Consider the following 14181-nt stretch of genomic DNA (forward strand, 5'->3'; position numbering starts at 1 on the left):
CGTCTTGACTTGCAGTCATAAAGAAACTCATTTTGTAATTTATTTAATAATATGGAAAAATTTAAACAACGTGACATCAGGACGGACAAGGCGACAGCTGCTTCGATTATACCTTGTAAATCTCTTCAAAGCTTTTTCTCCCGGGATTTGAAACCGCACTCAGACGATGGTTGAAGTGTTATAAACGCACTCCGACCTCTTTCACTGTCTTCTAGGTATATCAGCGCATTTTCCAAGATTTTAAGGGTAACGTAGAAATTGACTTCGCCAAAGCTTCTAGTGCCCCACGATTTAGCTTACGCCAACAGTATCGCTGACCGCTGCCTCCTTGATAGTGTTCCAAACCGCTTTGGTGCAGTCTGAATGATTCCTTACTTCTTTTTTAACTAACAACCTTAATGCACTCTAGCTCCGTCTCCTTGTTTGCTAACCTTTTAATACTCAGCTGAACAGAGCTCACAGAGTATATTCATTTTGTTCGCATAACGGTACCACGTAATGGTAAAAACTAATCGAGATAGATATAGACTTCTATATATCAAAATGATCTGGGCGAAAAAAGAAATTCATTTAGCCATGTCCGTCCGTCCGTAAACACGATAACTTGAGTACCTTTTGAGGTATCTTAATGAAATTTGGTATGTAAGTTCCTGGGCACTCATCTCAGATCGCTATTTAAACTGAACGAAATCGGACTATAACCACGCCCACTTTTTCGATATCGAAAATTTTTAAAAACCGAAAAAGTGCGATAATTCATTACTAAAGACGGATAAAGCGATGAAACTTGGTAGATGGGTTGACCTTATAAAGCAGAATAGAAATTAGTAAAATTTTGGGCATTGGGCGTGGCACCGCCCACTTTTAAAAGAAGGTAATTTAAAAGTTTTGGAAGCTGTAATTTGGAGCTGAGTATGTAATGTTCGGTTACAACCGAACTTAGCCTTCCTTACTTGTTCTTTCCAGCGGTCATAACTCGATGAGAATTGTTCTAGTAATCACTTGAACGGCTGCTCGATGTACGGTGCTATCAGCACCTACCTTCCTATGTATGTATCTTTGAATAAATAACGAATATAAATATTTGTGACAAAAGTGTAAAAATAGACTACATATATATTTACATTGCATGTACATAGCATGTTCTGATACCATCTATTTCCTTACAGAAGATTGCTCTAAAACGAATATCCTAAGAGTTTTTTTTTTGTTTTTTTTTTTTTTTTATGCGAGAATAGCACAAAAATACTTTTAACTATAACAATAAATGTGTACGTTCTCACAACGCAGCAAAAATAACTTGAATGGCCATATAAACTGTGACAAAAAGACAAATAAAAAATGACAAGGCCCGACTTGGTTGAGGCAAAACAACAACAGCATAAACGATGGTATGCAAAATACGGGAGATACCCACAGCACGGAACAAATTGACAGCCAAGCCAACTGATGGATTGGTTAGCACATAGAGGAATCCAATGACCAAGAATGGCAAAATGTTCTCCAAATCGTTACGATGAGCTCTGAAAATGTACGAGAATAAAGGATACAATTTATTTTTCTTTGCTGAATATAAGCAAGCAATTGATGGGCTCAGCGCACTAAATTCAAACTAAAATTAAAAATTTTGCGTTAGGAATGAACGGTCATAGAATGAGTACGCTAAAATATACATCACTATGCCCAACTATGTTATTTACATACCTGCGTACACGTTCAACATCGGGGTTATCGAATTTCACTTTTTGGTGTTTGCTCATTAAATCCTCAGGATTAGCAAATGTCTATAAAAAATCCGTTTTTAAGAGAAAATCAATTTTTTTATTAGTAAATAAGAAAAAAAATCGTTTATAAATAAATATAATGAAAACACACATGTGCGTTTGTATTTTGTGTGAGTTCAAGGTGATTTGAAATTGGTTTAGAATTACAAATTAATGCGGGGTTCTTGTTTGGTGGACAGCCACACAAAAAAGTATAGCAAAAAAATTTAGAGGGTATGCAGAGTATCAATGACTAGCATAACTGCATGCCATTCTACATATCCCGCCTGCAGACCTAACGGCCAAAAACATCGCGTTAGCAACGGCAACAATGCTCAAGGCCTCAGGGCAGCTGAGTGCAGGCCTTATGGCCACAGCAGTATAGCGCCATCTAATATCGGGCAAACGGAAATATGGTTCCGTGCCTGAGATACGCAAGAGATATTGGGTCCACAATTGAGATGGAGGGTTGGTGCCGGCATGCAGAAAATGGCAGAACATACTATGCACGTGTATACGGATGGTTTTGGAAGTGGTTGACTCAGAAATAAGTAGATCCTACAGGCTGCCATATTACTGTAGTGGTTTTCAGGCGAAAATCATAGCAGTGAAGAAAGCAGCAGCATTTCCTGAAGCGTGCTTAAGCTGCAGTCGCGTCAATTCAGGCTGCCATTAAGGCAATAATCTCACACAGTACTTCATCAAGAAGTGTTCTGGAATCCAAATAAGCATTGGAAAAACTTCGCTCAGGCCGTACCATACATCTTTATTGCGTTCCCGGTCATAAAGAGGTAGAAGGTTACGAAAAGGTTGATGAGGTGGCTAAGGCTCCCCTAGCGGGTTAGGGGGTCAGACTATACCCGCGGTAGGTATGCCTATCGTAAAAGGCGACTAAAATACCAAATTCAAGGGGTTATGCAGCGCACCCCTTTCAGGTTGCCAGCGCAAGCTTCTCCAAACCCAATTGTCAACCTCACCTATCCGTGGCGAATCGTGCGTCATTAACAGCCGAGGCTCTAGCGACCCCAAACTCCTCATGGATCTAGAGGGTGGGAGGGCGGTATGGCCAAGAAGGTCGCATGTGGTCAATACAATTCATTCCCAAGATGGTAGGGCTTGGTACCGGAACACACCGGATCTGCATCCGGCAAATGACCATCAACATCGATACCACTCACCAAGGCCTTCGTGGAGTGTCCTTATCGCTACAACAACAACAACAACAGGTGGCTAAGACGGGTTCAACACTCGCTGAGTCAACGATAGACGTCCCAATCTGTTTAGGAGAGATCAAAAATGAGACAGGAGTTGTATATGATCCATCAAGCAGGAAAGGCGTGGGCAAAAAAAGCGCGGCGCTACAAAATTTCTTAGATCATGTGCAAAGCCTATGATATTAGACTCACAAAGTGGCTCATATCTCTGAAGAGAGAAGACTCAAGGCTCACGATGGGCATACTGACTGGACACTGGCTTCTGGCGTCACATGCTTATAAGTTCGGCCTCGTCAGTAACAGCAAGTGTAGGAAGTGTGAGCTGGAGGAAGAAACGGTTGAGCACGTTCTGTGTTCGTGTCCTGCGCTCGCCAGGTCAAGGCTCCAGCAGAGTTGCCAGATCTCGAGGCAGCAATTAAGCTGGGTCCTAAAAAATTGCTAGTAGTTGCCAAGAGGACGGAGTTATTCTATATCATATGTCCTGGCACCTGATTGGGGTTCTTCCGTTTGGTCATCAAACAAATTCTGGTAACACTATGGACACTTTCAGTCTATGTGAGGTCTTTATTGACCGGTCAGTTCAAACTAACCTAAAATTTAATGCGGCTTCTTTCGGCCGACCTGTTCTAAGAAAACTTATTTATGGTGCAAATTTCTCTTGGCTTAGGGGTACGTCTTTCCCTAGTTTAATATTCGAAAAACTTTTCATTCCGAGAAGTGGACCAGGTGCCAATCTATTTTAAAAAATCTTATCAATAGTGCGATTAGCTTGAAGTTTATTAGTTTGGTATTTTTCGAATAGGTAAATATTTGGAACACTTTTATTTCTGAACAAGTAAGGAAGGTTAAGTTCGGGTTTAACCGAAGATTACATACTCAGCTGAGAGCTTTGGAGACAAAAAAAGGGAAAATCACCATTTAGCAAAATGAACCGAGGGTAACCCTGGAATGTGTTTGTATGACATGGGTGTCAAATGGAAGGCATTAAAGAGTATTTTAAAAGGGAGTGGGCCTTAGTTCTATAGGTGGACGCCATTTCGGGATATCGCCATAAAGGTGAACCAGGGGTGACTCTAGAATGTGTTTGTACCATATGGATATCAAATTAAAGGTATTAGTGAGGGCTTTAAAAGGGAGTGGCCCTTAGTTGTTAGGCATTTTCGAGATATCGACCATCGGATCGGATTTCGGCCATTTTTTTTACAAAGATAAAATGAGTTCAGATAAGTACGTGAACTAAGTTTAGTAAAGATATATTGATTTTTGCCCAAGATATCGTGTTAACGGCCGAGCGGAAGGACAGACGGTCGACTGTGTGTAAAAACTGGGCGTGGCTTCAACCGATTTCGCCCATTTTCACAGAAAACATTTATCGTCATAGAGTCTATGCCCCTACCAAATTTCACAAGGATTGGTAAATTATTGTTAGACTTTTGGCATTAAAAGTATTCTAGACGAATTAAATGAAAAAGGGCGGAGCCACCCCCATTTTGAAATTTTGTTTTATTTTTGTATTTTGTTGCGCCATATCATTACTGGAGTTGAATTTTGACATAATTTACTTATATAGTGTAAAAATATTCAATTTTTTGTTAAAATTTGACTTAAAAAAAAAAAATTTTTATTATAGTGGGCGTGTTCGTCATCCGATTTTGCTAATTCTTATTTAGCACATATATAGTAATAGTAGTAACGTTCCTGCCGAATTTCATCATGATATCTTCAACGACTGCCAAATTACAGCTTCCCAAACTTTTAAATTACCTTCTTTTAAAAGTGGGCGGTGCCACGCCCATTGTCAAAAATCTTACTAATTTTCTATTTTGCGTCATAAGTTCAACGCACCTACCAAGCTTCATCGCTTTATCCGTCTTTGGTAATGAATTATCGCACTTTTCCGGTTTTTCGAAATTTTCGATATCGAAAAAGTGGGCGTAGTTGTAGTCCGATTTCGTTCATTTTAAATAGCTGAGATGAGCACTCAGGAACCTACATACCAAATTTCATTAAGATACCTCAAAATTTACTCAAGTTATCGTGTTTACGGCAGACGGACGGATGGACATGGCTAAATGAATTTCTTGTTTCATATATAGAAGTCTATATCTATCTCGATTAGTTTATCCCGTTACGGATTACCGTTATGCGAACAAAATGAATATACTCTGTGAGCTCTGCTCAGCTGAGTATAAAAATATTATTCATAGTAGTGCGGTTTGTTTGAAATTTATTGGAGTATTTTAAATAGGCTAATACTTTGCACGCCTTTTCTTTCCGGAAAGTGGATCAGGGCCGATCTATTCTTATAAATCTTATATATGAAGTGATTTTCTTGAAACTTAATATACATAGCGTTTTACCAAGGTTAATAATTCCGACACGTTTTATTCTAGGAAGTGCTACCTATTCCAAAAAGTCTTATTTATGATGCGGTTTCCTTGAAATTCGGTAAAATTTTTGTAAGGTTGATATTCGGCATAGTTTTTTTTCGGGAATTGGGCCCTTTTTGAAAACATGCTATTCGTAGTTCGACAGAGAAATTGATAAGGAGGGACAGAGGCACCAGAACAGAGAGACCGAGAGGCAAAGGGAAAGGAACATCATAATGAGAGATGCAAAAGGTTAGGGGTAAGAAAACGGACAGGCGCAGGGAAAGACAGTGACAGAAGGACAGGCAAGGAAGGGAGAGGCATGGAGATAGATAGGGATGAAGAACGGGAGTTCAGAGTAGAAGAAGAGGAGAGGGAAAATTTGCGTGTGGTCGCAGCTATTGGATGAAGCGAATCACTGCTGCAACAACAATAACAGGAGAGCGAAGAGAGAGGCAGAGGGAGATCTAATGGCTATTGAGTGATATAAGATTAAAGTAATAAAAATAGGAAGGAGTATAAGTGGGAGAAAGATGGCAGAGGAAGGCTAGTAGAGAGTAAACGCGATAAAGGACAGTATTAGGATAATAACTTAAGAAACTGTATTTTTCAAATACTTACAGATATAGAAAATAGATTTACTGCGGCAGAAACCCACCGGGCAATAGCCATAGTCATTGTGCACCATACATAAATGATCCAAAATGGCCATAGTCGGGCACAGTGCACTAAATTTTGAATTTCACTACCTTTGCCGAGTTGAAACAAAATATGTAGGTTCGCCACTAAATTTTAAGTGTACTCTTCCAAAAAGTTAGTAGGTAGTAAAAAAGTTTATTGTAAGTGGAATTGAAAATTTAGTACACTGTGCCCAACAATGGTAATAACTTGTTTTCGGCCCATAGCTTGTTTGCCTCTATCCATGGAAGCATAAAGGTTTACAAATATAATTTCCTAACTTCTAAAGGTGTAGTCCAGAATATATCAGGTTGAATCAACGATGACAAACACAAAAAGAAGCAAGTGAACATTTGTTACTTAAATTTCTTTATTCCTCCACTAAGACGGGAAGCCAAGTTAGGTTAGGTTGATCTGTCCGATCCATCAGGACGTCACATAGACTGAATGGGTTTGTAGTGTTAACGCAAGTTTGTTTAACGACCAAACTGAAATACCGTATCAAAAACCAGGACCTATGTTATGAAATGACTCCGTCCTGTTGACAAGTGCTGGAAGCTTTCTAGAAGCTAACCCACTTGCTGCTTCTAGATCTGACAGCTGTATCACTCATAATAGTTGGAGTCTTAGCCTGGCATCAGCACAAAATGTGCTCGATCGTTTTCTCCTCCAACCCGCACTTCCTACATCTGCTATAACGGACTAAGCCTAATTAAAGGCACGTGACGCCAGAAAGCAGTTTCCTGTAAGAATACCCGTCATGAGTCTACAGTCCTCTCTTTTTAATGATAGAAGTAAATTTGTTAGTCTATGTTTGTAATACCTACATATGATCTTCGACCCTTTACAGCCCCACGCTCGGGTCTACGCCTTTCCGCTTGGTCGATTATGTGCAACTCTCTTCTTTTCTTAATCTCGCCCAATCTAATTTGGACGTCTACGGCGCAAGTTTCGAGGGACGCGAAGCTAGCCTCTATACAATTTTAACTTTTTTGGAAGTTTTTTGACAGATATGAGAGTGGTATATTTCTGCTTGCTAATTAAGCGGATCTAGCAATTCTGAGTGCTCTTCTGAACTATACAAATATGCATATAGGGACTAATGTGGCTCAACATCCCTAACACAATGTTTTTAGTTCCATCGTCAAGCGAAAATATTTTATTAATTATTTTATATTGGGCCAGGTCGTAAAGTTTAATTATTAAATTGTGGAGCTTTTCGGCCGATTTTTTTGAAATAAAACCATCGTTTATTTTATCTTCTACGCGTTTCGACGCATATTCGCGTCTTCCTCAGGAAGGTAAGTTAACAATTATTTAAATATCACATCTGGGTATAATCAATGGAAAATTATATATATATAAAAAACACCGCACATCTTCTCTTGTCCAGGCTCAAACATTTTGTGTGATCGCAGTAGCATATGCGCAATTTATGTTGTCAACGTCTTCTTTAAAATTCATTGCTTTGTTAAATTGTTGTTGTATCCGTAACCCTTCTAGCGTCATCCTTCTTCTTGTTCTGTTCTCCACATCCAATATTTTTGTGTTGTTAAAATCAGCTGTGTGGTTATTTTCTATCAAGTGTTATAATAATGAAAATATTTTATTATCTGCATAAAATTTTAATAGATTCATACAAATCTTGTGAATGGCGAGTTTTAGATGTGCAAATTGAAATATACATTTCCAATAGCAAATAACTTTTCAAATAATCGGATTTCATTGGTTTGTGCGGGTTTCGGGGCAACTGATTATCAAACAAAATTCTATTTTTAAATCACCTAATCCAAACCAAAGACAAACAAATAAATATTATCGTTTATAAAATGACGAAATAACGACGGCATTGTTTCCACATTTTTTGCTTGCCATCTCCTAAAGCCACGATTGCTTAAGCTTCCTCAGTTGCATGTTTGAGTAGAGGAAGTTTCAACATTTGTACCTTTTTCTTTTTCAGCAGTTCTTGATTTAATTCCCATATATTTGATGTATCTATATTGAAACGATTTTCCGTCATCCCTTGTCAAATTTGGTTTCGAGACAAACCGGTTTCGGCGTCGTGCCATCATCAGTGCCGATTTTCGTTCTCGAAACCAAATTTAACAAGGGATGATGGAAAATCGTTCCAATAAACATCATTTATCCAACATGTCGGAAAATCAACAAAACAAAATAGGCCCCATAGATTTATTTAGCATCTCCGCAGTAATAGTACTTTTAGTCCGTGTTTGGCAGACAGCCACACAACAAACAACCTACCTCAAAAAATTAGAAGGGGTATGCAGGCTATCAATGCTTAGCATTACGGAAGCCCGGAAAACAACCTCTACGGCTGCACTGTTAGACCTGGTGGCAAAGAACATGGCGTTAACTGCAACGAGGCTAAGTGCCTCGGGCAGCTTGAGCGCAGACCATATGACCATAGTAGTATTTCATCCAAATTACAGGACGAACAGACTACCTGATTCCGTATTTGGCCCTCGCAGGGGCTCTTAGAGTCGCAATAGAGCTGGATGGTTGGCGCAAAGGTGCCCAAATGGCAAACGAGGCGATGTACGCGTACGCCGATAGCGGAATACTGTGCTGATCCGGAAATAAACAGATCCCACAAGCTTCCAGATCGCTGTAGCGTTTTTCAGGCGTAACTAATAGCCGTAACCAAAGCAGTTAGAAACACTGGAACCGCGTCAAATTTATAGTTACAGCCAAGCAGCAATTAAGGCAATAATCTCACATAGCACCTAAAAGTGTATTAGAGTGTAAGCAATCCCAAGAAAGTAACAGTATAGTGAGAAGTATACATCTATATTGGGTTTTAGGGCGTCAATTTTGGTGGATTTCAGAGATATAAAATTTTTCGAGTGGGAAAAGTTTTGAGCTTTTAATAGGTTTTTCAGGTATTCCAAAAGAGCAAAAAAGAGCGGCTTGTAGAAATCTTCACCAATTAAAAAAAAACAGTATTTTAAATGCATATTTCACCAGAAAGGTGCTTAATTATCAACTAGTTAAAAAACAGTTTTCAAAGGAGGCCACTTCAGAAATTTCAACTCAATGTTACTTAATAAACTAAAATTTCTCACAATAAGCTTAATTTTGCACTTTGTACCTATGTATGTATGCGAGTACGTATTTGTGTACTGATATCTATGCCTTTTAATCATCCTATCACCGCTAAAAAAGTTATATCTGCCCTTCGTGCAAAAAGATTCAACTGAAATTTCTTAAGTTTTGAGTTATACATACATGCATAGGGTGTGCCTTATTTTTACACTGGTGCGATTACTTTAAGCTGATGCTAGCGAATATCCACACCATTTTAGATCTGCTGCTAGGATGTGACTAAACAAGTGTGCAAAGGGGAGCTTTTGCCATTTTGCATTTCGTATGTCGTGGTTGATTACAGACAAGTAAGACTTGAACCTGTTACAGTATTCAGAACGAAATTGGGCCACTGTTTTCTTCTTCTTCAACGGTAGGATAGTGTGTATTGATAACGGGGCTCACCGGGCCGTGTCCGAGGGTGTCCGAGTTTGTGACAATTAAGCAAACACTCTCTGTTTAGCATTTCGTAGTGCTCTTTAATATTGAGCTTTCGTCTCTTAATGAGATGGATTTACGCTAGTTCATAACTAGTGTGACTGGCTGCAGGCTATCAGCCCTATTCTGCAATTCGACTTGGATTGGAATTTTTTCGATTTGGCAATTTTGGTATTCTGTGTTCCAATCTCTTTCGATCCAACTTCGAATCGTTCGATTTTGTGTATTCTGCATTTCGATCGTAGTTCCATTTTTCTAAGTTGCAAACTAAGTGGCGGAAAAATATTTTCTTTTTATTTTTTTATTAACTTATAACAGAATTTTAGTAAAAATGTAAGTAAAACTTGTTAAGAAACGTAAATGGCTTGATGATGATTGTTTTTTATATGTTTCCAGGTCAAAAACAACATGCCGATGTCGAAGTAAAAAAAATAAATAAATGTAAGGCGCGATAACCTCCGAAGAGATCTAAGGCCGAGCTTCTTTGCGTCGTGCTCCTCTTCATTTCCCCTACAAATTGGCCGGACGGGACCTATATGTTTTATGCCGACACCGAACGGCATCTGCAAGGCAGATGAGTTTTCACTGAGAGCTTTTCATGGCAGAAATACACCCGGAGCGCTTGCCAAACACTGCCGAGGGGCGACCCCGCTTAGAAAAATGTTCTTCTAATTGAAAAATCTTATTTTCTAAAATTTTGATGTTGCTTTGCCCGGGGTGTGAGCGCAGGGCATACGGTGTGGTAAGCGGAGCACGCTCCCATCACACCACGGTGGCCGCGATGTCGAAGTCCTTGGACGTATTTGCCCTGCAAAAGTATCTAACACATACTTGAAAGCATCCTTATTAAGTCGAAAGTGTTTGTTTTTAACCTAAATAACAAAATAAGTCATTAAACTTTACCAATTAAGTTAAATTTCTTACAATTCGTCACTCATCTCAAATGGATTACACAAATCTCGCAATATTTGCCTTTCCATTCTCGCCTGGCCATTTTCGTATGGGTTGCTTTCCAACTCCATAAATACTGCCGCGGCTATTGATTCCATTATAATATACAGCTATAATTTGTGTCTGTTCGTTGGGTACAATTATATGCCATGGTAAGCTGCCGGAGTAGAGGAAGTTGAAGCGAAAAAGTAAACAATCCTTGCGGAAATAATAAATAAATCTTCATAAAGTATTTTAGGCCACTGCAATGAAATTAGCATCCATAAAATTCAGAAAATGTTAACTATATTCGTGCAGGAATCCGTTTTAACAAAACTTTGTGGCCACGGCAGGGAATTGGACAAAAGAACGACAAAAACACACTTACAATTATGAAAGCACTTCACTAAAAAAAAACATAACACAGCAGCAATATATTCTATTCCTTTTCTTTGTACAAAATGGCTTGGATAATAAAATATAAACGTTTTTCAGTGTTTTTTACAAATTTTCTTTAATTTATTTTGTTCCAATGTTCGCACATTCCGTAAAAACAGCTGATTTCGAAAAATCATTTGCTCTTCCTCTTCTCGTTACGATTCCGTCGTAATGCAGAATACCCAACTTTGATTTAAGCCGGAGTCATTGGTGCCGTATGTCGTATCGCTGTATCCGTATCCCTAACGTATTCAGCTGTTTATCGTTACGACGGCAAACCAAAACCCAATTGGTTGGCTACGATACGGTTACGACCTTAGCGGCACCAATAATCGATTGCATTGATTCTCATAAGTTTGGTCGAATCAGCTGTTATAAGGTTACCGATACGGTTACCGATAAAGCACCAATGTATCCAGCTTTAAGGGCGAATTAATGGTGACTTATAACCATAAAGCCATAACCAGTTAAAACAGCTGATCGAACCTACCTTAAAGAAATCATAGTAATCGAGTTAGTGTTATGGTATGGCACCATTAATCGATTACATTGATTTCCATAAGGTTGGTTCGATCAGCTGTTTTATCTAGTTATGGCTTTATGGTTATAAGTCACCATTAATTCGGCCTTTAAGCGGAGCGTAGAACGGGAACGTAGTCGAAATGCAGAATAGGGGTGTATATACATGCATACTACTCAGCCCGAAAATGCTGAGAGTCAAAGAGTGGCCTTCCTGACTATATGTCATATAGCGGTCCCCATTTAGCTGAATAATTATTGGCGCCACTTCACACGTATTATTATTCTCTTAGGCCTTTATTCGTATTTAACAGGCATGCTTAACGAACGAAACGATATCATTTCGTTACGATAATCAACGTTAATAAACGAAACGAAGTCATTTCGTTTCGTTTATTAACGTTGATTATCGTAACGAAATGATATCGTTTCGTTCGTTAAGCATGCCTGGTATTTAAGCAGTATTTAGCAACATTGGGTGAGGCTATTGTTTATTTGCGCATTTGCGAAATGACATTTTTCAAACAAACGCTCATGCGCAGTATGTTTTTTTGATGGTTTCATGTTAACAATTTATTTTGTTTAAAAATTTCCTTAGATTGAAGCAATAAAGTAGTATTTAAATGACATATTTACGAATTACTTTTTGTGTGTTAATAAACATGCGTTCATACGTTATACCTCATTGATTTTTCATCAACAACTAAACCACTACCAATAAGATGATTTTAGTTTTACTCTCACAGCCACAGTTTGAATTTTAGCGGCCCTTCTACCTATATGATGAATATGGATAACCACAAACTAGGAGGCATACCCGGCGTTTTCCAATGGAACCCCAGTAACCGCTTTTTTGCAAAGTCAATTATATAACCCGCAAGGAATATAAAATATACATAAGCGGTGTTTTATTAATCTCATTTTTTTTTGGTTAATGCATCACGGGGGTGGCGAAGGCAATTCATATATGTTAGGTAGGTTCATGAATTTTATATTATACATTAAGCTTTTAGCAGGTTTTTAATCAGAAGGCATATCACTAAATTGGCACCCATAACTAATTACAATGCTTAACATGTTTCGAGCACTTGAAGTCACACTGATATGGGTATGTATATGTATTCATGCATATAACATACCTTTGTTTTTATGCGTTGTATAGCTGTTAATATTGACAACAGCAACATTTTGATTACCAAAACTCCAGCCCAAAAAGCATAGGCACTGAAGACTTCATTGTCCAATGTTATTAAATCCTTCAAGAGTACTGCCATTTTACTTTCACTGTTCTTCTTTATTTTTTTGTTATATCTATTCAGTATACTGACAAATCACTCCGATATTGTGTATGTCTGCTGGGCAACTAATTTATATGCGGTACTCATATTTTCATGGAAGTCTTTTTTTTATAGTAACTGAGTGTATGTTTCGTGTTAGATGTGCATTGAGAGTGTGACTTTGAAGCTCACACGCAAGTTTAAAATATGTAGAATGTTTAATAGTACCCTGTAAGAAAATGCGTAGAACGCTAAGCTTAATTTTTCAAACGGAAACTTGATTACAGGGTGGCGACGAATAACTGTTACACTTTTTTAAAGCGCTATCCTCACAATAGTAACAGACGTAACCTTTAATTTTTTTCTGCTTCGATTACTGTTACTTGCTTTCTTACTCAATTGTCCCGTAACCTTTCAACCGATAAAGACCGTCCAACAAAGCGCACCAGTCGCCTTTACGCTGGGTCAATCAGTTTGTGAGTAAAAATATTATTACGTTCCTCTTACCTTATAAAAAATGTGGGTTCGCATCGCGTTCTACGATCACGATCACCAATCTCGATCAAAGGATAAATATAAATCTGTCAACCTATTCGTAAAAATGATAATAAATTATGAATCTAATAAGTACTCGTAGGCATTATTCCACGTACAACCCTAATCCGAATCAACATTTCAGTGCTATTGCTATGTATAGAACTGAGTTCGATCACGGATCGTACAACACGATACGGGCCATTAGGTTTGCAACGCGAGCTTACGAAGCTATTTTCTGATTTATTGACTGAGTATAAGAAATATATGCCCCTTCTTTATGAAGGCACTTTCTTGGGGATGGCTAGCTAGCTTTAGTCCTATACTTTTCCAAGGGACTTTTTAACTCCATAGAATTTTTTTCGATTTATTAATGTCGTTATTAAATTGAAAGGCATTTATTTCAAGGTACACGTATATTGTCAAATACATAAGATTCGAAGTTTTACTTGCATTTTAAAACAATTTAACATTTTTCTTAAGCTTTTCTTTACAACCGCCGGCCTTTCGTAAAATCGTAGGAAAAACTTGTTTGTTCGAAATAAGATACAACCAGCACAAAAAATAACACGTTATGTACATTTTTTATTGTAGATGAAAAGTTTTTCAAGTTTGTGGATTTTTCGAAATATTGTGGGTGTTCAAGCTAAAGTACATCAGGTTGAGACCTAGGTTTGTAGTACTTAAGCAGTCAATCATAATTTTCCTGTTGGGTTTGAGGTTTTGATTAAAATTGTGCTACACATATCAGCAAACTAAGCATTGGGTCTTTAAAGTATGAGAGATAAGATTATGTATTTAAGCTTTCTCATTGTGTTCGATAAGCTGTATTCCAGGGACCCAGGAATACTCATAGCATTTTTATGACAAATCATGCATCCCAAAGGTAATTCCAGACTTTTATTTTTTAAGGACGAAT

At 38.1% G+C, this 14181-nt stretch overlaps 1 protein-coding gene across 1 annotated transcript; it reads right to left on the reverse strand.

Annotated features, from left to right (window-relative positions):
- Positions 1–1081: 1081 nt before the first annotated feature.
- Mgstl (Microsomal glutathione S-transferase-like) lies at positions 1082–12846 on the reverse strand. Its single transcript, XM_067784888.1, has 3 exons — positions 12591–12846; positions 1705–1784; positions 1082–1523 (listed from the first exon to the last, which is right to left on the reverse strand). Exons 1-3 carry the CDS (start codon positions 12723–12725, stop codon positions 1280–1282), a joined length of 459 nt encoding a protein of 152 aa, XP_067640989.1. The 5' UTR covers positions 12726–12846; the 3' UTR covers positions 1082–1279.
- Positions 12847–14181: the final 1335 nt, after the last annotated feature.

The sequence above is a fragment of the Eurosta solidaginis genome, chromosome 4 (genome assembly GCF_040869045.1).
Source record: "Eurosta solidaginis isolate ZX-2024a chromosome 4, ASM4086904v1, whole genome shotgun sequence".
Classification (NCBI taxonomy): Eukaryota; Metazoa; Arthropoda; class Insecta; order Diptera; family Tephritidae; genus Eurosta; species Eurosta solidaginis.